Source organism: Bufo gargarizans, chromosome 4 (assembly GCF_014858855.1).
Source record: "Bufo gargarizans isolate SCDJY-AF-19 chromosome 4, ASM1485885v1, whole genome shotgun sequence".
Classification (NCBI taxonomy): domain Eukaryota; kingdom Metazoa; phylum Chordata; class Amphibia; order Anura; family Bufonidae; genus Bufo; species Bufo gargarizans.
This window is the reverse complement of record NC_058083.1, coordinates 241484940-241508649: the sequence shown is the minus strand read 5'-3', so window position 1 is coordinate 241508649 and position 23710 is coordinate 241484940. Positions and strand designations below refer to the sequence as shown.

The following is a 23710-nucleotide window of genomic DNA, read 5'->3' as shown; positions in this document are numbered from 1 at the left end:
TGCTCTATGTTCCCCCTAATGTCTCTGCTATAGGTGCCCAGAGCTAGTGCCCCTGCTCTAGGTATCCCACCCTCTATTACCCCTGTTCTAGGTGGCCAACAATGCCTCTGCCCTAGATGTTCCCCCACTATTGCCCTTGCTCCCGGTGCCCCCCACTACTGCCCCTGCTTCAGGTGCCCCCCACTACTGCCCCTGCTTCAGGTGCCCCCCACTACTGCCCCTGCTTCAGGTGCCCCCTAATGCCTTGGCTTCTAGTGCTTTTGCTGCAGGTGCCCGCCAATGCCTCTACCTAAGGTATGCCTTTCCATTAGTGCCCTTGCTTCTGCTGCCCCACTAGCACCTTTGATTGGGGCATTACAAAGGTATATATCCTGCAAAGAGTGATGGTCTAATGCTCAAAATATTCAGAGCAGTGCGTAACATTCTCTATTGTTGGCAAGTATCATTTACATGGCAGCAATGATGATATGCTGTGATTACAAGCAGCACCTCTGCCATGTGAACAGAGACTGGTGCTGGTGTGGTGGTATTTACCGGTGAGCATCGTATTTCAGCCTGATTTAATTTTACATCTGAAGACACCCATTTTGCATTGGCAATGTGAAAAAGTGTATAGGAGATGACATAGGTGATAAGTGTCTGATTGTTGGGAATCTGACTGCTGGAACCTCCATGACCACAAGCATGTGGTCCCAAGACCCCTGTGTGCATAGATTGGCAGTAATGCATAATTTAATTGAATGGGATGCCATTGCTCCATGCACACAGGCATCTCAGGAACCCCATTGCCATAATCAGTGGGGGTTTCAGCAGTGATACCCCACTAACCAGACACTTATCACCTTTCCTGTACATAGGTAATAAGGGTACTTTCACACTTGCGGCAGAGGATTTCGGCAGGCAGTTCCGTCGCCGGAATGTCCTGCCGGATCAGGCAATCTGGACGCAAACTGATGGCATTTGTCAGACAGATCTGGTATTCATTTTTTTTGCATCTTTAAAAGTCTGCGCATGCGCAGACCGGAAAGCCGGATCCGTTTTGCCGGAACACTTAATGCCGGATCTGGCACTAATACACTTCAATGTAAATTAATGCCAGATCCGTCATTCTAGCAAGTGTTCAGTATTTTTAGCCGGAGAGAAAACTGCAGCATGAGCCCCTGTGACGGAATGCAATACCGGAAAACAAAAACGCTAGTGTGCAAGTACCCTAAGTTATTATGTTGGGACAACCCCCTCAAATGTAGATTATGTGTAATGAAGTATGTATAAATTCTGTACTATTCACTTTTGTTTCACTCCTTAGGTGTGCTATTTTTATGCTTGACTGATGTGTGCATGGCATGTGTTCTGCGCGAGATTGATGTGTGCAGAATATGATCCTTGTATTAGTGTCATGTGTGCTGCATGTGTCCAATTCAACTGGCTTCTGTGCAATATATTCATTAGTGTGTGGCGTCTGTGCCACGCATATATGTATGCAAATTTTTTGGTGCTATTTTGTCATTGGACGCACTGGGGTCCAGACATGCTTCTTGCACACAGGCTCTTTCCTGTGATTATGTACCATCATATGTCATCTAGTTTATAACACATACCATATATATCCATGTATCAGACAATACATCAGGCCAAATTCTCCTTTTATCAATTCATTTATCATCAGACCTCAGATTAGACCCCCCAGCTCCATCAGACCTCAGATCAGACCCCCATGATGCTTCAGACCTCAGATCGGATCACCAAGATCCTTCAGGTAAGGAAGTGGGTCGGCACTCATTGAATGCACACTGCACGGGAAAGGAGCGAACTCAAACTTCAGTCTATATACAAAATCCCAGCAGCTGTGTCTTTAAAAGTATAATTTATTCCAATATTAGTTAGTGTGTCCTACAACCAGGACACGTTTCGGCTAACATGCTTTTATCAACAGGTTGATAAAGTCATGTTAGCCGAAACGTGTCCTGGTTGTAGGACACACTAACTAATATTGGAATAAATTATACTTTTAAAGACACAGCTGCTGGGATTTTGTATATACACCAAGATCCTTCAGACCTCAGATCAGACCCCCATCAGACCCCAAGACCCTTAAGAACGCAGATCAGACCCTAAGATCCATTAGACTTCAGATCAGATCCCAATCAGACCCCTAAGATCCATCAGACCCCCAAAATGTTATCTACCTCAGTTCGGACATAAAACAGTAAATTATCTTCCCTCTCCTGCTCGGCATAGTGCTGCCGCTCCGCAGATTTGTCATCTTTTCTGCACCGCTTCCTGGTCTTCTTCTGGCTGGCACTGCACCGCGACCAGATGTTGCACAGCATCAGGTCAGAGTGTGTGCCTACGTGCACTATGTCCAGCACAGTGCCTGGAAGAAGACCATTTTCCCCGCTTTTGGGTTTTATGGAGCCAAAAATATGGTACATTGGTGGGCCCTAAGTATCCCAGTCTGACACTGACTGGATAGTGTATTTTCTGCAGTTGTTCATTTCACAAGATGAGAGTGGGCTGTGTCTATACAGCAGCTATGCTTATGTCCTTGTGCAGTGGGTCTGTGCCTTGATGGTTTAGATGTCCTCACTGCTCCAGCATGTGTATAAATCACACTAAGGTTGCCATGGCTCTGGAAATTCTGTAGGTACTGCTCAGAGGTGAACACACCGGATGCTGATCGTCTGTAAAACAGCAAGCAGAGGAACAATGTTGAATTCTGAGATATCCCCTTTAATTTTGCACTCTGATATGGTTTTGTTAATAGAAGAGATGAGTGAGTCGATTCTTAACATATCGAATTTGACCCGAATTTTGTAAAAATTCGAGTTGCATCCAAATTTAAGTTTTTGCCGATTTGTTTGAGATGAGAGAGCGTTACATACAAAAAATGTTATGCTTATTGGAGCATTTTTGCCTGAGGTAGAATGGATTTGGACCTAAATCGAATTGATCAACTGATTTGGCCAGTTCAAACCCAAATTAAATTCTGAGAGATTGGCTCAACTCGATAGCTTTTTTTATTTTTACTGCAAGTCTCACATGCTAATCCCTCATTATGTCATGAATTTCTTCACATTATGAAGTTGTTCACATAAGGGCACAGATGTGTTTATAGATACCCTCTTGACACAAGAGTGACCATGAAGTTTACAGACTGATAGGGGACATGGGAAACATCTTAATGGGAGCAATGGGAGATCAGTGAGGTGAATATTAAAGAGGTTATCCAAACCTGGAAAACCCACCCACAGTGCCCGAGCCCCTCATACAGAGAATACTTACCTGGTCCTCGATACCTGTGTCCTTCTGGATCTCTCCACGTTCGTCGCTGCTTCTCCCCAGAATGCAGGTCACAACATCTGGTACCAAAAGTAAAAGTTTCTTTCCATTGTTTACTTAACCTGCAAAAAATCTGGATGGTCGATACATCTGTAGAAACCCTATTGCACCAAACTGCACCAACTTGTGATACTTTTTAGACAGATTTTAGGGGCAGACACATTAGTAAATTTAGGATTGTGTGTTTGAATTCCTTGCCATGTTCAAGATCTCTGCTTGTTGTCAGTAATAATATTTATACTCAGAGGCTGAAAACTCCTGACCTGGTTCTATTTCCACAGACCTCAAGAGATGAATGAAGTAATAACATAAACCCTGTCATCACTCCTGATCTGTTCTTGCCTACATTGCAGCAAATTACTTCCATATAAAATTAAAAGCCTACCATATAAAGTTGCATAACTTTTCTCTATACAATATTTACAGCAAACTTATCACACGGAAGGGAGCAGGTTATAGAGGATGTGGAGCTGAGCAGACTGATTTATAGTTTTGCTGGCAAAGATTCAGTAGAACTTGTATTTCATTCATCTATATTCCTGCTCATTTTGAGCTTTGAAGTCAAGGAGGCAGTCCTATCAGTGATTGACAGTTATCTCTGTATACACAGTCATAGAGGGAAGGCTGTCAATCACTGATAGGACTGACTCCTTGTCTTCAGTCAGTGACTGACAGCTATCTCTGTATACACAGTCATAGAGGGAAGGCTGTCAGTCACTGATAGGACCGACTCCTTGTCTTCAGTCAGTGAGTGACAGCTATCTCTGTATACACAGTCATAGAGGGAAGGCTGGCAGTCACTGATAGGACCGACTCCTTGTCTTCAGTCAGTGACTGACAGCTATCTCTGTATACACAGTCATAGAGGGAAGGTTGTAAGTAACTGATAGGACCGACTCCTTGTCTTCAGTCAGTGACTGACAGCTATCTCTGTATACACAGTCAGAGAGGGAAGGCTGTCAGTCACTGATAGGACCGTCTCCTTGTCTTCAGTCAGTGAGTGACAGCTATCTCTGTATACACAGTCATAGAGGGAAGGCTGTCAGTAACTGATAGGACCGACTCCTTGTCTTCAGTCAGTGACTGACAGCTATCTCTGTATACACAGTCATAGAGGGAAGGCTGTCAGTCACTGATAGGACCGTCTCCTTGTCTTCAATCAGTGACTGACAGCTATCTCTGTATACACAGCCATAGAGGGACGGCTGTCAGTCACTGAAAGGACCGACTCCTTGTCTTCAGTCAGTGACTGACAGCTATTTCTGTATACACAGTCATAGAGGGAAGGCTGTCAGTCACTGATAGGACCGTCTCCTTGTCTTCAGTCAGTGACTGACAGCTATCTCTGTATACACAGTCATAGAGGGAAGGCTGTCAGTCACTGATAGGACCGCCTCCTTGTCTTCAGTCAGTGACTGACAGCTATCTCTGTATACACAGTCATAGAGGGAAGGCTGTCAGTCACTGATAGGACCGACTCCTTGTCTTCAGTCAGTGATTGACAGATATCTCTGTATACACAGTCATAGAGGGAAGGCTGTCAGTCACTGATAAGACCGACTCCTTGTCTTCAGTCAGTGACTGACAGCTATCTCTGTATACACAGTCAGAGAGGGAAGGCTGTCAGTCACTGATAGGACCAACTCCTTGTCTTCAGTCAGTGATTGACAGATATCTCTGTATACACAGTCATAGAGGGAAGGCTGTCAGTCACTGATAAGACCGACTCCTTGTCTTCAATCAGTGACTGACAGCTATCTCTGTATACACAGTCATAGGGAGAAGGCTGTCAGTCACTGATAGGACCGACTCCTTGTCTTCAGTCAGTGACTGACAGCTATCTCTGTATACACAGTCATAGAGGGAAGGCTGTCAGTCACTGATAGGACCGACCCCATGTCTTCAGTCAGTGACTGACAGCTATCTCTGTATACAAAGTCATATAGGGAAGGCTGTCAGTCACTGATAGGACCGACTCCTTGTCTTCAGTCAGTGACTGACAGCTATCTCTGTATACACAGTCATAGAGAGAAGGCTGTCAATCACTGATAGGACCGTCTCCTTGTCTTCAGTCAGTGACTGACAGCTATCTCTGTATACACAGTCATAGAGGGAAGGCTGTCAGTCACTGATAGGACCAACTCCTTGTCTTCAGTCAGTGACTGACAGCTATCTCTGTATACAGTCAAAGAGGGAAGGCTGTCAGTCACTGATAGGACCGACTCCTTGTCTTCAGTCAGTGACTGACAGCTATCTCTGTACACAGTCATAGAGGGAAGGCTGTCAATCACTGATAGGACCGTCTACTTGTCTTCAGTCAGTGACTGATAGCTATCTCTGTATACACAGTCATAGAGAGAAGGCTGGCAGTCAATGATAGGACCGACTCCTTGTCTTCAGTCAGTGATTGACAGCTATCTCTGTATACACAGTCATAGAGGGAAGGCTGTCAGTCACTGATAGGACCGTCTCCTTGTCTTCAGTCAGTGACTGACAGCTATCTCTGTACACAGTCATAGAGGGAAGGCTGTCAGTCACTGATAGGACCGCCTCCTTGTCTTCAGTCAGTGACTGACAGCTATCTCTGTACACAGTCATAGAGGGAAGGCTGTCAATCACTGATAGGACCGTCTACTTGTCTTCAGTCAGTGACTGATAGCTATCTCTGTATACACAGTCATAGAGAGAAGGCTGGCAGTCAATGATAGGACCGACTCCTTGTCTTCAGTCAGTGACTGACAGCTATCTCTGTATACACAGTCATAGAGGGAAGGCTGTCAATCACTGATAGGACCGACTCCTTGTCTTCAGTCAGTGACTGACAGCTATCTCTGTATACACAGTCATAGAGAGAAGGCTGTCAATCACTGATAGGACCGTCTCCTTGTCTTCAGTCAGTGACTGACAGCTATCTCTGTATACACAGTCATAGAGGGAAGGCTGTCAGTCACTGATAGGACCAACTCCTTGTCTTCAGTCAGTGACTGACAGCTATCTCTGTATACAGTCAAAGAGGGAAGGCTGTCAGTCACTGATAGGACCGACTCCTTGTCTTCAGTCAGTGACTGACAGCTATCTCTGTACACAGTCATAGAGGGAAGGCTGTCAATCACTGATAGGACCGTCTACTTGTCTTCAGTCAGTGACTGATAGCTATCTCTGTATACACAGTCATAGAGAGAAGGCTGGCAGTCAATGATAGGACCGACTCCTTGTCTTCAGTCAGTGATTGACAGCTATCTCTGTATACACAGTCATAGAGGAAAGGCTGTCAGTCACTGATAGGACCGTCTCCTTGTCTTCAGTCAGTGACTGACAGCTATTTCTGTACACAGTCATAGAGGGAAGGCTGTCAGTCACTGATAGGACCGCCTCCTTGTCTTCAGTCAGTGACTGACAGCTATCTCTGTACACAGTCATAGAGGGAAGGCTGTCAATCACTGATAGGACCGTCTACTTGTCTTCAGTCAGTGACTGATAGCTATCTCTGTATACACAGTCATAGAGAGAAGGCTGGCAGTCAATGATAGGACCGACTCCTTGTCTTCAGTCAGTGACTGACAGCTATCTCTGTATACACAGTCATAGAGGGAAGGCTGTCAATCACTGATAGGACCGACTCCTTGTCTTCAGTCAGTGACTGACAGCTATCTCTGTATACACAGTCATAGAGGGAAGGCTGTCAGTCACTGATAGGACCGACTCCTTGTCTTCAGTCAGTGACTGACAGCTATCTCTGTATACACAGTCATAGAGGGAAGGCTGTCAGTCACTGATAGGACCGTCTCCTTGTCTTCAGTCAGTGACTAACAGCTATCTCTGTATACACAGTCATAGAGAGAAGGCTGTCAGTCACTGATAGGACCGTCTCCTTGTCTTCAGTCAGTGACTGACAGCTATCTCTGTATACACAGTCAGAGAGGGAAGGTTGTCAATCACTGATAGGACCGTCTCCTCGACTTTAAAGCCCAGAAGGAGCAGGAATCTAGATGAATAAAATACAAGTTATCCTGAACCTTTTCCCATAAAGCTATATATATCAATCTGCTCAGCTCCTCCTGCTCTATATTATGCTGTCTCCAGCTCGTACTGCATTTTCATGGTGACAGGTTCCCTTTAAGCTTTAGTTGCATAATAATTATAATAATAATGATAATAATAAAATAAAAAAACTCATAGCAATACCAATTCCTCTATAAAGTTATGTTATTAAAATCACTGCCTATATAGTGATGGGAGCATTTTCATATTAAAAATAAAACATATTAGAGAATTTGAAAAATCTGACACCAGGACACAGCTATGAACAGGTTCATAGAGGAATGGTCAAAATGTGAAATGTTCTGCAGCATTATATTGCAATTATGGGATATTGCCCTAGAGACAGCATTTATCCTGCACCACTGGGCTGTGGGGCAGTGATAACACATCTCATTACATGCCTGCTGTCACTGCATAACCCTAGCTGTACATTCATTATTTCCAGTTAAGAAGCAAATCAGAAAACGTACTATAGGGTAATACAGAGAGTGGTCAAAAGTAATTCACCTGAACTAAGTTCCATAGAACTTTCCACCCCCCTATTCCCTTCCCAGCAGCTCCATGTAAATATACATCAACAGTGCAAAAGGGGTGTATAGAACGGGCTCATGAGCTGAGCCTACTCCATACACAGCGGGTGCTGGCTGTGTAATACAGCTGACATTTGGCAACAGTGACCATGATTGGAGATAAGTCTGATCCCTGTCATATAACCCCTCGGATTCCGCAATCAATAGTGAACATGGCATCTGAGAGGTTAGGGCAGCCTGGGGCTTTGTGATGTTTAGGATCGTATCATCAAAATCTTTCCATGTTAACAGAGCAATCCCCCTATCTTTCAGGTTGGGCTTTTTACATGTCAGGAATAGATATATTGCAGTCTCTTACAGTCATGCAGAGTGCTAGTTGCTATAAAGGTCTTATTTCTTCGTAAAAAATGTCTATTTTATAGAATTTCTTTGTGGCATTTTATTTATGCGTCTATTTTGGATAGTTCCATGCTTTGCACATAAACCATTATGAGATCTTTGCCTTTCTTCCATCTATAGCCCTTAATATCAGTGTCTGCTTTATGCTGCATGCTCTATAAAACTGCGCCACTCGCAGAGGTCTTCCTTTTGGAGAGGCAGGCTTTGTTATATATAATGGCCAATAATATCTAAGCTTCAAATGACTCAATTCTCTAGTGACAATAATTATTCTGCGTGCAGCATCACAACTAATAGTCACTTGTTTACTTAGTGTCAGATCACGCACTCCGGATGTAATTAGTCTGACAGGTCTTTTTTTTTATTCATTTATTTGCCTTAGTTTGTTTAATTTTCCATTACATTTCAAACTGTCTTGAAGTGTCTTCTATGCAGCTGCGAGGGAACATGGGATTTGTAATAAAATGACATTTGTTTGATTTGCGGAATTTAGATGGTTGTAACTTTAATCCAGCACTGGCAACTCCTGACTGCACTGATTAGTGAACATATGCAAATACATGCTTAGAACAGCTCCTTGTAATTGTGGAATGCTTGGAAATTTTCTAAAGTAGCGGAACTCCTGGGATTTAAACCATTTATCTCAATCGAATCTTCGAAAAATTCTCAGACTCCTTCTCGGTTCTTCAGCTGCCAGAAAGAACCCTTTTATGCATAGTACAAGCATAGTAAGCAAATACGATTTCAAAACCAGCATATCACTTGCAGTCTACAACCTGCCAGCAATTGTTAAAATGTATCTAGCAGTGTCATGTTTCGAATCTTAGATGCTATCAGCTATGGATTCATATGGGGAATTACCTAAAGATCATAATGCTCAACTTTCTAACACTGACAGGTCTAGATCTTTGGAATGGTCCCCAAGGTTCTGATTTAGGGGGTGACCTCATTCACTTTATCATGAAAATTGTAGATCTTATCACCCCTTTGCATTTGCAGCTAGGATTACAGTACTATATGTCATATGATCAATGCAGTTTTGCTAAAATACAGTTTGTGTTCCTTTAGGGTGGTGTCGGGGAGACTGGACCTAAAGGAGAGCAGGTAAGCCTCGTGTTTAAAAACTATTATAATATATATATATATATATATCAATATTATATTTGTTGAAAATTAATTTGATTCTGTAAAGTATTTATGGTATCAATGTTGTTTAACCATGCTGTTTAATGCAGGGTGGTGCCGGAGAAGAGGGATTTGGCGGAGAAAAAGGTGAACAGGTAAGAGAATTAAGCTATGGCACACAGATATGCAGATTTGTTTCAGAACACTGTCTATCTATCTATCTATCTATCTATCTATCTATCAATCATCTATCTATCTATCAATCATCTATCTATCTATCTATCTATCTATCTATCTATCAATCATCTATTTATCATCTATCTATCATCTATCTATCGATCTATCTATCTATCATCTATCTACTATCCATATATGTTTCTCTCTATTGTCTACCATCTATCTTTTCATCTATCTGTCTATCTACTATCTATCTTTTTGTCTATCATCAATCTATACATCCATCTTTACTGAAGGAAGTTGCATCACTCTTAAGGATTTCAATGAAAAATACAACTTATTCACCCTTGGTCAATGCAGTGCTTTAGCCATATACCAGAAAGGCCTGAAAAAGGCGCTGGTATAGGACTAAAATGTTGCATCGAACATGAGTTAATGAATTGCATTGAATTGTGCTGTATGTACTTTCTTTCTTTTCTCTCTTTCATCAAATTCTAATCAATTTGGCTTTATTGTGAATTAAATATTAAGAGGGTCATTTATTAAGACCTTCATTTTAGATGCCGGGATTAAAAACCCCTGTAGCTGGCAGTGGATCCGCCGGAGTTCTGAAGAGGAGCAGGCCTCTCCATAACTTCAGCGTATCCAGCACCAGTCTAAATGTAAGACAGCTTCCTTGCTGGCTTACATTTAGAGCATTTTCCATGACTAAAACAGGCATGGAAAATGATGAGTGAGACGGGCCTACTGGCCAATCCCCTTCCCTGCCCACGCGATGGCCGCTTTTTTAGACCTGCCGTAAGCAGGGAAAGACGCATAATGCAGGGCAAATAACCTTTGCGCCACAATCTGCACCAGAAATACGCCTAATATAAGTAAATGACCCCCTAAGTTCTAGTATTCATGACTTGCTTGTCTACAATTACTCCATTCCTCATATAATACTGTATTTATTTACCATAACATCAAAATGTTACAAAATATAAAACTTCCATAGGAAGATGTTCCATGTGCAGGGACTATGGGGAAAAGGCAGATGAGTGGGTAGTCTGCCCCCTACAATATAGTAGTACAGTGGCAGTCTTAGGCCCCTTTCACACGGGCGAGTTTTCCGTGCGGGTGCGATCCGTGCGGCGAACGTATGGCACCCGCACTAAATCCTGACCCATTCATTTCTATGGGGCTGTGCACATGAGCGATGTTTTTAACGCATCACTTGTGCGTTCAGTTGAAATCGCAGCATGCTCTATATTTTCCGATTTTGACGTGACGCAGGCCCCATAGAAGTGAATGGGGTGTGTGAAAATCGGATGGCATCCGCAAGCAAGTACGGATGCCGTGCGATTTGCACACATGGTTGCTAGGAGACCATCGGGATGGAGACCCGATCATTATTATTTTCCCTTATAACATGGTTATAAGGGAAAATAATAGCATTCTGAATACAGAATGCATAGTAAACCAGCGCTAGAGGGGTTAAAAAATTTTTTAAAAAAATTTAACTCACCTTAGTCCACTTGCTCGCGAAGCCCGGCATCTCCTTCTGTCTCCGCTGCTGATGAACAGGACCTGGGGTGAGCTACTCCATTAAATAGAGCTTAAGGACCTTTGATGATGTCACTCCGGTCATCACATGATCTTTTACCATGGTGAATCACCATGGTAAAAGATCATGTGACATACCATGTGATGACCGGAGTGACGTCATCGAAGGTCCTTAACCTGTATCTAATGGAGCAGCTCACCCCAGGTCCTGTTCATCAGCAGCCGAGACACAAGGAGATGCCGGGCTTCGCGAGCAAGTGGACTAAGGTGAGTTAAATTTTTTTTTATTTTTTTTTAACCCCTCTAGCGCTGGTTTACTATGCATTCTGTATTCAGAATGCTATTATTTTCCCTTATAACCATGTTATAAGGGAAAATAATACAGTCTTCAGAACATCAATCCCAAGCCCGAACTTCTATGAAGAAGTTCGGGTTTGGGTACCAAACATGCGCGATTTTTCTCACGCGAGTGCAACGCATGACAATGTTTTGCACTTGCGCAGAAAAAATCGCGCATTTTCCCGCAACGCACCCGGCTCTTATCCGGGCAAAAAAAATGACGCCCGTGTGAAAGAGGCCTTATATATCATAAACCAGTTTCAGTATGAGGACAATGTTTTTTTCGTCTCTGGAGTCCTCAGCATTTATGGAATGGAGTTAAGAACCAAGAGGTGTGCGAGCAATCCTGTCCTGCAATTCCACATTACAAAGTAGACTTCTGCCCATTAGAAAGCTCACGGAACAACATAGGGTACATATTTACCGTCTTCATTTGATGTCTTCCCTTTAGGGTGAAATTGGAAATCCAGGCCCCAAGGGAACGGTAAGTAGTAATGCTTATGCTGCAGAATATGATAGCAAAGTCATATTACTTAGTACAGATACAATAATGGAGATTCAGAAAAAATGCTGAGGTATATAGTGTGCTACAAAAATGTCAAAATCCAAAGCACTGTATTAGTGGATAATATTTTACTATAATTTGAAAAGACACAAGGCTCCAATATTTTTTAATGACAAATTCTGTGAAAACATCACAGAAAATGTTTTGAAGAATATGAAGAATCAAGAATAATTGATCTCTAGGAACTCCACCACTACAAATCTCTTTGACTTTGGTGAAAAGTTAGTATACAGCTTCAGTTGAGCATTCTCTGTATTGCTCCATTGTAACTCTATGGGAGTGACCGCATCATCCGAGCACTGCGTTAGGCTGTAACCGCCATACTCTGTTGCATTGCGAGTGCAATGTATAACATTCTGATACATTTTGACATACCTTGACTTCTAAACACACTCATCTTATGACACTATTGATAACCCACTCCAAGTATTTTGTATCTCCGTACCATTAATTATACTTGTAAGGGCTGTTTCACACAAGCGGATGCCGTGCGTGTCATCCGCTGCGTGAAAGAGAGCCAAGCCCCGCTCCGGACAGCAGAGACACGGAGCAGTAACATGATTGCTAATGCTCCGTGCCTCTCTGTGAACTTTTTACTACAAAATCGCAGTGAAATAAAGATGTCACTGTGATTTTGTAGTAAAAAGATCACACTCAATCATGTTACTGCTCCATGTCTCTCAGTGAGCTTTTTACTGCAAAATCACGGTGACAACTTTATCTCACTGTGATTTTGTAGTAAAGAGATCACGGAGAGGCACGGAGCATTATCAGTCTCATGTTACTGCTCCGTGTCTCTGCTGTCCGGAGCGGGGCTTGGCTCTCTTTCATGCAGCGGGTTACCCGCACGGCATCCACTCATGAGAAAGAGCCCTAAAAAGCTGTCTAATTTGCAAGATTATTCACCATAGAGGCATGATAAATAAGATAATAAAATGAGATATATTTTAATGCAATAAATATGAAATTCCCAGAAACTTGCTGACATTTTTCCTTCTTAAAATAGTTGAGCACATTTTTTTTAAAAGATCATCAAGATATAATTTTTATTGCCTGCATAATATTGTGGGAACTCCATCTGTTTGTTCCATAATGCATCCTCTGACATTTTACACAATGCAGTAATTAGTGGTCTGATTTAGTTTAAACCTTGTGTTTGAAATGCATCCTAAATTGAAAATGACTTTATCTTTCTATTGTGTTAAAAAACATACAAAAAGCAAACTGTTGATTACGGTATAGCACATAGACTCTATAATTATGTGTTCTGCCTTAAATAAAGGACATTGGAATAAATCTGGAATCTTGGAAATTTCTATCACTTACCACTTTATAGGGAAAGTAAACCTTTTCTGAAACCATGAAGCTTGTTGCAGTGCTATACATTATAGCCTTTCATTGGCTATGCTTGGCTTTTTCCAGCTTGTGCATTAAGGTCCTTTTACACAGTACGATATTACAGCAGATTGTCGGGAAGGAAGCGTTCCTCCTCGACAATCTGCTGATCGCTAGCGGAGGAGACCAGTGCATTTACATCTCCTCCAGAGTATGGGGAGGAGTGATCGCTAATGCCATCTCTCTTCCCCATAAGGACTAGTTGTTTGCTGGCAGGAGATCGTTTTTTACACGGCATGATCTGCTGCCGGTAAACTATCACTTTTGCGTGCACACAAACGATCAGTACATTTACACCGCCCGATCATTGCTGACAAGCGTTACTGTGAACACTTGTTAGCAATATTCTGTGCGATTCTTGGCTTGTGTAAAGGGCCCTTTAGAGCAGTGGTGGTTCTAAGGTGTTTGGACCTGGGGCAGGTACTTTCTCCTGCTACCCCCCCATACTTTAAAACATTGTGCCCCATCACAGTAGTAATTCCCACATTGTGCCCCTTCACAGTAGTTATGCCCCCATGGTGCCCCCTCACAGTAGTTATACCCACACTGTGCCCCTTCACAGTAGTTATACCCACATTGTGCCCCTTCACAGTAGTTATGTCCACATTGTGCCCCTTCACAGCAGTTATGCCCACATTGTGCCCCCTTACAGAAGTGATGCCCACATGGTGCCCTCTCACAGTAGTTATGCTCTCATTGCGCACCTTCACAGTAGTTATGCCCACATTGTGCCCCCATAGTAGGCATGCCCTCATTGTGTCCCCCTAATAGTAGTTATGCCCTGATTGCACCCCTTCACAGTAGTTATCCCTTCATTGTGCCCCCTTCAAAGTGGTTATGCCCTCATTCTGCCCTTAAAAGTAGTAACTCCCCTTTACAGTATTTATGCCCACATTGTGCCCCCTCATAGTACTTATCCATTCAATGTGCCAACCTCAAATTAGTTATGCCCCCTCACAGTAGGTATGCCCTTGTTGTGCCCCCTCATGGTAATTATGCCCACACTGTGCCCCCTCAGAGTAGTTAACCTTCATTGTGCCCCCTTCATGGTAGTTATGCCCTCATTGTGCCCCCTTACAGTAGTTATGCTCGCCATTGTGCCCCCTACAGTAGTTATACCCACATTGTGCCTCCTCATGGTAGTTATGCCCACATTATGCCTCTTCAAGTAATTATCTCTTCAATGTCCACCTCACAGTAGTTCTGCCCTCATTGTTCCCCCTCATGATAGTTATGTCCACATTCTGTACTATCACAGTAGTTATCCTTCATTGTGCCCCCTCACAGTGGTTATGTCTACATTGTGACCCCCCACAGTAGTTGTACCCTTTCTGTTCCTCCTTCACAGTAGTTTTACCTGCATTGTGCCTCCCTCACAGTATATATGCCCTCTCTGTGCCCCCATAAAAGTTATTATGCCCCCTTGCAATAGTAATGCCCACCCTATATACACACACACACACACACACACACACACAACACCTTATACACATTACACGCACTTCACATACATCACATAGATGACACCCTATTCACACACACCATATGACACTTACCCTATTCACTCTGTTTAGTCCTCCACCTGTGCAGTGCATGGCTGAAGAACCTTGATCATGTGACTGACATCACCGAAGATCCTGCAGCTTCTGTTTGCTGTAGATGGGGAGCTGTGCCCCTAGAATGTAAGGTTGCAGCCCTGCCCACTCTCCAGTCCTCTGCTCGCTACTAGATAGCTGGGGGGAGGTGAGCAGAGGACTAGGCTGGTGCTGGATACGGAGAAGAGATGTCCCGAGAGAGGAGTGCACAGCAACACAGAAAACAGGCTGTCAGGGAGAAGGAATGCTATAACCATCTCTTACCTGACAGGAGGCTGTTGTGTGCAACATGTGCTGTGACGCTCCCTTCACAGCTGGCCCCAGGGGCGAAACCCCTCCCCCTTCCTTTTTCACGCCACTGCATTACAGATCCATAGAAAGTATATGGGATCCTTACTTCACACCTTGAAAAAGCCAAGCAGAGCAGATGGAAGCTGAAGGTGCAAAGCTCTCTGACAAACCCTGTGGCACCTTCATGGTTTCAGTAAAGGTTTAGATCTTTTTTTAATGCAAATGTAATCTCACACAGACTTTCTTCATATCTGTGTCACGGCTTTTATTCATAATGGAAGCTATGATGCTGTGTGTAACCTGTATGGTGCCCTATGGAACTCATTGACTTAAAATGGGACCTCTAAAGGTTCCTATCATTTTGATGACAAGAATATTGCTGCATGTGGTGCTTTTCTTCTTAAAAGTCACACAATTGCTGATGGAAGCTTAAAACATAGCCTTACATTAGAAATCTACTTTTTACTGTACATACTGCTTTAATCTGCTTTTTCTAATGTGCTTATATGAATATTGTAAATGGAATAGTTATAATATAGTACCACCCCTATAACTGAAAGTCCTTAATGCTAATAATATTAGAGGGGTTGTCTCCTCGGGGGCAACTGTTTTCAAAATGCAGTTACCATGGCTAATAGCTGACTGCCATGGATCATACACTTTGAATCCCCTATGTAATACAAGGATGCCTTCAGTCCGCCAACCCAGGAGACTCTCTCACTGAGCAGCACTACATTCTGGCTCATAAAGAGGGGCTCCTGAGTAGAGGGCCATATGCCCTAATAGAATGATAAAATATAATTAACCAATATTATATCAAGTAATAGAATATAAATAATATGAGAAGTAAAATATATTGCTTTAATAAAACTAATATGATAGATGTTATCAGGTCCCGAAGTGTTATATCTTTGAGATACTACTCAGTTAAGCACTTTCTAATTACACAACAGCATTCATTTTTTATTTTTTATTATTAAATTCCTATATTGTATATCTGCAAGTTGTGAACCACTAGATATAGGAGTGCTCTGCTAATGTAACAGATCCTTCTCATGTAAAAGAAGAGGATTGTGTTTTTGAAAAGCATTTCCCTACCTAATTATAGCTATAAAAAACATGCTCTAGCAAGAAGACCTTCTTAAAAGTATAGGTAAAGGCCAATGTCCATTACGTATAAAGAAAATAAATCATGGGTTGACATATGCTTTTTTCTTCACTGACTCTAATGGGAATAATAAAACATACTTGTCCGTGGAATGGGTCCGCATCTGTTCCGCAATATCCGTAATGGGTGCGGACCCATTCATTCTCAATGGGGCAGGAATGGATGCGGAGAGCATACTATGTGCTCTCTGCATCCTCATTTCCAGAGCGCGGCCCCGTTCTTCCAGTCCGCAGCTCCGGAAAAAAATAGAACATGTCCTATTCTTGTCCGCAATACCCCACGGACGTGTGAATGGACCCTTAGGCTTTAAGGCTACTATCATATCTGCGTTTTTGCTTGCTCCGGCTGGGTTCAGCAAAATCTCTTCCATGTAGATAATAAAACCGGCAGAATCCGTTATGAACGGATCCGATTTTATTATCTTTAACATAGCCATGGCGAATCCGGCATTAAAACCATTTGTGTCCGAGAAAACGGATCTGACATCATTGACTTACATTATGTTTCATGCCAGATCTGCATCCCAAGCTGGACAGAAAAACGCTGCTTGCAGTGGTTTTCTGTCCAGCACGGGAATGCAACCAAATGGAACGGAATGCATTCTGGAGCATTCCGTTTTGTTCAGCTAATTTTTATGTATACATGCATAATGCATGGAAATATTTTATCTATGTAAATTGAAATGTAACTCTTTTTGTGCAGACTGGAAGCCCCGGAGAGCCCGGTAATCGTGGCCCAGAAGGAGGTCGTGGTCTGCCAGGTGTAGAAGGTCCTCAAGGTTCTTCTGGTCCTCGTGGTATGCAAGGTGAACATGGTGCACCTGGTTTACCAGGAAGTCAGGGCCCAGCAGTAAGTTATTACATTTGCTTTATCTATACTTTCTTTGCTTTTGTATTTTATGTATTTAACAGTTTTTTATTACATGTAACCTTTTTATTTACCTCACTTCCATTCATAGGGTAGAGAACCAACAGATCAGCACATTAAGCAAGTCTGCATGAGAGTTTTGCAAGGTATGTTAAGCATAACTGTTAAAGACCTGTCAACATAAAATGCAATGCAATCTGAAAGCACCATGTTATAGAGCAGGAGGAGCTGAGCAGACTTATATATTGTTTTATGGGAAAAGATTCAGTAAAACCTGTAATTTATACATTTATATCTCTGCTCTTTCTACCTCCCGTGAACAGCATTGGTACAGGAGGGAGGGGCTATCAGTGAATGATGACATTGTGTGTATAAGTCAGCATACAGACATAGCTCAGTCACTGATAACCCCTCCTTCCTGTACCAATAACTGTTCACAGGACGTGAAAAAAAAGCTAAGATATAAATGTATAGATTACAGGTTTTACTAAATCTTCACCCACAAGACTATGTATCAATCTGCCCAGCTTTCCCTTTCAGATTGCATTGCATTTTGTGGAGACAGGTCCTCTTTAAATTAGGTATATCCTCTCTTTTCACCCCTGATGAAACTTCATGCTATGGCCCTTTTGAAACACTAAGGAATGCTTTTGTTTGTGAATGCTGGGACTCCAACAGCTATTCTTTCGACAGCAGGACTGGTACCACCTGTGTCGGGGTAAAAACTAGGGTCTCCAGACCAGTAAGGGATTGTCCAGAGGGGTCGTCCCTTTAGGGTTGGGTGTGCCGCTTGGCTGGACGGAAAAGAGACTAGGCCAAGTAGGGTGAGTGGAGGGACAAACACCTTGTCCTGTTGTCACCTAGCAAGGAGACCTGCACTGTGACTCCTCTTTACTACATGGATTTCTGCATGACCATTGTATTTTAACTAGAAGGGGTGAGACCATTCCATTTTCTACTATGAGCACCATTGAGGAAAATAATCACTTTATTGGATGCATCACTTTGAATATGACATATATCACATATCCTTTTAAAGGGCACCTTTCATCAATTTTATGCTAACCTCACTTAGGACCACATAAAATAGTCACAGAAATGCTGCTTTCAGCAGTGTGTCACTAATGAGCTAAAAGTAAGTGGTTGCTGAGAACCAGCATCATAATCTTCCTGAAAAGAGTGATGGTTATTCATAATCTCCCGCACTCTCGCCCATCTGCTGATGATTGGCAGTTCTCTCCTAGATAGAAAGAGAGAAAACTAGGTAGAAGACAATCATCAGCAGATGGGCAGGAGAGCAGGAATCCATGAGTAACCAGGACTCTTCTCAGGTGGCTGTGTCTCTTTTCCAGGCCCAGTCTGCAATGTTTGTGATGTTGGTTCTCAGGAACCACTTACTTTTAACTTAGAAATGACGGACCGCTGAAATCAATTCATTTGTCTCTACTTTATTCCGCCGTTAGTATGGGCAGCATAAAGTTAATGACAGGTTCCCTTTAGCTAAATATATTAAAAGCTTCTGGATCTAAAAAAAATCTGTAATAAGCCCTGTGTCATACAAAATGCTAAAAGCTACTATTGTGGCAGAGGGTACTTTATGGTTCCTCGGATACTTAGTAGTGTTGGGCGCGAATATTCACTTCGAGAATTTGTGAATATTTAGAATATAGTGATATATATTCGCAATTTCGAATATTCTAGATTTTTTCCATCATTAACCTCTCCCTTCTTGCTTGTGGGCCAATGAGAAGGCTGCAATATCTTTGTCTGCGCTTACCAACATCCCTAGCAAACAGAGAGAGAGAGAGAGAGAGCGAGAGAGCAGTGTCATTGCTGTGCTCTGTGCTTTAATGTTTAATTACATTAGATAGTTAGCATATATATATTACAGATAGTTAGCATATATATATATATATATATATTACAGATAGTTAGCTTATATATATATATATATATATATATATTACAGATAGTTAGTGGGACATAGTGTAGGTCAGATCGTTATATAGTGTAGCTGTTGCAGTGCAGGGTGTTAGGTAGTGTGAAAGGTTCTGTTGTCCATACATACATGCAGACCTGCTAAAATGGGAAATTTCACGTATTGTGCCAAAATATTCGCATCATTAGTGCCGATTAGCGCAATCGCGAATATATTGGAGCACTCTAACTGCATATAAAGCCATTTTTTATGTTCTGCAGCGCCAACCATTTTATCTAGTCTCAGGAAACTTCTAGCAGCTTGGAAAATGTAGCAAAAGTGACCCACGCCTGTATTTCGCACGCATTATGCAAATATTACATTGCCGATTTTTCGCAATCAAAAAAATAATTTTGAATTTGCGAATTTGCGAATATATGAAGAATATTCACCCAAATATTTGTGAAATATTGCAAATTCAAATATAGCCCCTGCCCCTCAACACTAGTACTTAGACCTGATTGGACTGGTACACACTTCTGTACCTTCTAAAGCTATGTCTGTCTAACAAAAAAGCAAAACAAAAAAACAACAGTTCTTTTCCAAGAGAAGACCAGATTTTTTTTGTTAGAGAAATAAATGAGTCAAAATTATTTTCAGTTTTTAGTGATTTCTAGCATTAGATCTGATGTGCTTTCATCACTTCATTATTTTTGTCTCCATATTGTATAACAACACTCTCTTTATGTCTCTGTTTTACAGAACAGTTAGCAAACTTGGCGGCTAGTCTACGAAGGCCAGAATCTGGAGCAGCTGGTTTACCAGGACGACCGGGTGCACCAGGACCACCTGGATCACCAGGAGATAATGGTGTTCCTGGACATGTTGGAGCAAGAGGACTTCCTGGGTTGAAAGGGCCTCCTGGAGAAATTGGTCTTAAAGGTCCAAAAGGTATGAGATTATATTACTAATCAAACACACTCAATATGATAGACCTTGAGATTATGAAAGTAAAGTGGTAGTTTTTCCATGAAATCACATGCTGAACCAATTATACCTCTTAACATGAATAGTTTAACACACACAGATATATATGTACATGATATATATATATATATATATATATATATATACAGTATATATATATATATATATATATATAAAAAAGGAATGTGGGCAGCACCACTGTCTGTGTAGTATACTCGGAGTGCCAGCGGCTGAGTAGGCGATCCACCTCCAACGATATAAAATAAAAGAATTCCGCAGCACATCCACGTAGTAAAGAAAATGAAAAAACTTTATTCACCAAGCATATATTTTATATATATATATACAGAATTGCAGAGGTGAACATCAGTCTATATAAATATTTACCAATTCTATTTGTTACCGAGAAATACTCTTTTTCCTTGTCCCCTTTAGTGAGTTAACATCCACTGTTTTAAAAACAAAATTTATTTATGTTTTTTAACTTAACTTTTTTCAAGCTTTGCAAAACCTGTTACTACTTAGGTGCCCAGCCCTGGAAGAAACATCTTTTAATCTGTTTTGGGAGTGCCCCTTTGTCTAAAGTCTGTTGGATCGTACCTCTCATCTCTCTGCATGTACTATCTAAAAGACAAATTAGTTGTTGCCCATATCAACCAATCACAGCACAGCTTTCATTTTAATGCAGCGCGTCTTACAATACTATAGACCTATGTTTACCAATCTGTGGCTCTCCAGCTATTCCAAAACTACAACTCCAATCCTACCCTGCTGCAGACATGATGGGAGTTGTGGTTTTGCAACAGCTGGAAAATGACAGTTTGGGGAACATAGGTCTACAGTCAGTTTTGGACTGGGCTGCCTAGAGCCCATCAGTAAAATTCATTCTGGGGGTCCACTGTACAGCTGCATGCACATTCCACCTGTTCACACCGCATAAGGCAACAGCAAAAAACTCAAGATTATTGATTATGGGTGTCCCTGCAACGATTTTGAGAAGGCAAGTTATGGAGAAAGAGGATACTGGTTGGCCTGCCTCTTTGCCTAGAAGTCACCTCAGCCACCTGATGCATCTACAATAATAAACTGCCTATCTGTATGTATTGCAGTCAGTCTACTGTGTCACTTGTGCAGGGGATGGGGGGCTAAGGGCCCACCTTGCTCAAGGGAGGGATTCACCTGTTCATCTGTGGGCCTGTCCAAGCCTGCCTACAGTATTGTGTGAAGTTCTGTAGTAAAATGAAAGCTCTGCTGTGATTGGTTGATATGGGCAAAATAAGTTTCTTTTTTAGAGGGAGATGAGAGGCAGACTGAAATGCAGGGGAGATAAGAGGCAGTGAGAAGCATCGCCTCAGCAGCTGCAGTTACATTAGTGTACTGTATATATTTTAATGCATGCTGCATAAAAACAAAACCACATTATTTTATTACAACCTGCTTTGGCTGAGAGACCACAACCAACACACACACACACATATATATATATATATATATGTACACACACACTCCTTGGCTCATGCCTGATCTGAGTGAAAGAAGGCATAATAAACATACGTAATAGTGAAAATAAATGGATATCCCAAAGGTGTTTTTTTAAATCTCTCAGCCTGAGCTTAAAGTTACAAAAAAATGCATGAAAAAAAAAAAAATCTAACAGCATTATAATAGTCTGTTTTGTGCGCTCGGATGCTTTTAATTATTTCTAGTGGAGGAGTCTAGCTGATATTAGCACAATCTCATGAATTGTACTGCTTCTGTCAGTGGAAATTACTATGCTATGACTGATTGTGGTAGTTCAGTATGTCATTACATAATAGACGTTTTCAGGGGTTATTCAACAAAATAAACACGTGTTTAGGACAACGCTATTTAACATATTGTTAATTTCAGCCAGGTTATTTATTAGCTGTATCATCCTGGGGGGGTTTCTTGCTGCTGCTTGAAAATGTGCTTGAAAAAGCTACTTCTGTGTTAAATATCCAGGATGATTATTACAATGCACCTGTTGCCTAGTAACATTGACAATCTGCCAAGGGCATCACAAACACTTGGCGGAATGATTTTTTAAAGATACCAATACCCTTGCGAGTGGACTTGGCAATCTATGTGCCAGCAGCATTACATGTAATAGTATTGCCATATTAATGCGTATGTTTATCCATAATTGTAATACTATAGTGTGCATGAGCGTAAGCAAAAGTTCTCCACAGTAAATATATTCTTATACAATTCTTATGTTTTTAATTCAGATAACACTGTTTTTGGATTAAGGAATCTTAAAGGGGTTGTCAGGGATTTTTTTTTTTATTAAAAGGGTTATCCCATGGCTAATGTAAAAAAATAAAAAATCAGACATCATACAGTACATGACAATCTCTTTCTAACAAAGCTAGAACCAGCCCTGTACCTCACATGGATCCAGAGATCTCCCCATTCATTGCTCTGCTGGATTTATATCAAGCTGACAGCTCAGGGGAGTGTCTTTTCTGCTGCAGCTCAGGGGGCGTGTCTTTTCTGCTGAAGCTAAAGGGGCGTATCCATGCTCTCCCTATCAGAGCTCAGGAAGCAGTAGGATGAAACGGAGCATGTGCAGCCTTTTCAGTGAGCAGGTCAAAGAAATAAGAAAAACAAACTATGAGCAAGTGGTGCTAAACAGTTCGATTTTATTTAATAACTCAGTGGCTATGCTAAATTTTTATTACATGCAATTACAAAAGTATTCAGTTCCAGTGTTGGTTTGAAAACTGTACAATATTTTTCGTGGGACAACCACTTTAATACACCACCAGCAGGAGCTGTTACGAGAAACACACTTACCTGATGCCCACCACGCAGTTCCAGCTCTCTGACTCCCAGGTTGTCTGCACTGTACTTCCGCTCCCTATCTGTCAACAACCACATGGACGAGGTCACGTGCACTGCTGCAGTCAATGACTGGCCTCAGCGGTGATATGTCCTCAACTGGCACGAGACCCAGCAGTGATTTTCAACGATGTCATTGGCTGCTGTGGTGCACATGATCCCCAATGTGCGGATGTTGATAGATGGGTCTGGAAGTGCAGTTAAGACAGCCTGGCAGCCAGGAAACTAGAAACAAGCAGTGGGGGGAGAGTAAGTACAGTATATTTCTCTTCAGAGCTCCTTCTGGCTAGCAAAGGGATTAAAAAAATAAAATCCAAGACAACCCATTTAAGAGTCTGCACAGAGCCCGTATTGAGACACATACTTCAGAGCCATAGGTGCTACATTTGCCACCATTTGGTGCTTAGTGCTTACATGTTGCACAGTATTTTTCCCTGGATGCAAAAGAGAGAATAGCTCCATAATGTGGCATCTGAAGGAACATGGCACATAGGAAAATTGTAATTTGTTGACCAAATATGAATTGCATAATTCTGAATGGGGTGGGTGGGGGTGTTCCTTCCTGCT

The 23710-nt window shown here is 41.9% G+C and overlaps 1 protein-coding gene across 1 annotated transcript in view; it reads left to right on the top strand.

The window, feature by feature from the left end:
- The window catches only part of LOC122935352 (collagen alpha-1(IX) chain-like), a 115672-nt gene that overhangs the window by 81286 nt on the left and 10676 nt on the right, over positions 1–23710 (top strand). The window contains exons 27-32 of the mRNA XM_044291117.1: positions 9378–9413; positions 9545–9589; positions 11947–11979; positions 17212–17358; positions 17468–17522; positions 20057–20245. Of these exons, the coding sequence (XP_044147052.1) occupies positions 9378–9413; positions 9545–9589; positions 11947–11979; positions 17212–17358; positions 17468–17522; positions 20057–20245 (505 nt within the window). The remainder of the gene's footprint in view (positions 1–9377; positions 9414–9544; positions 9590–11946; positions 11980–17211; positions 17359–17467; positions 17523–20056; positions 20246–23710) is intronic.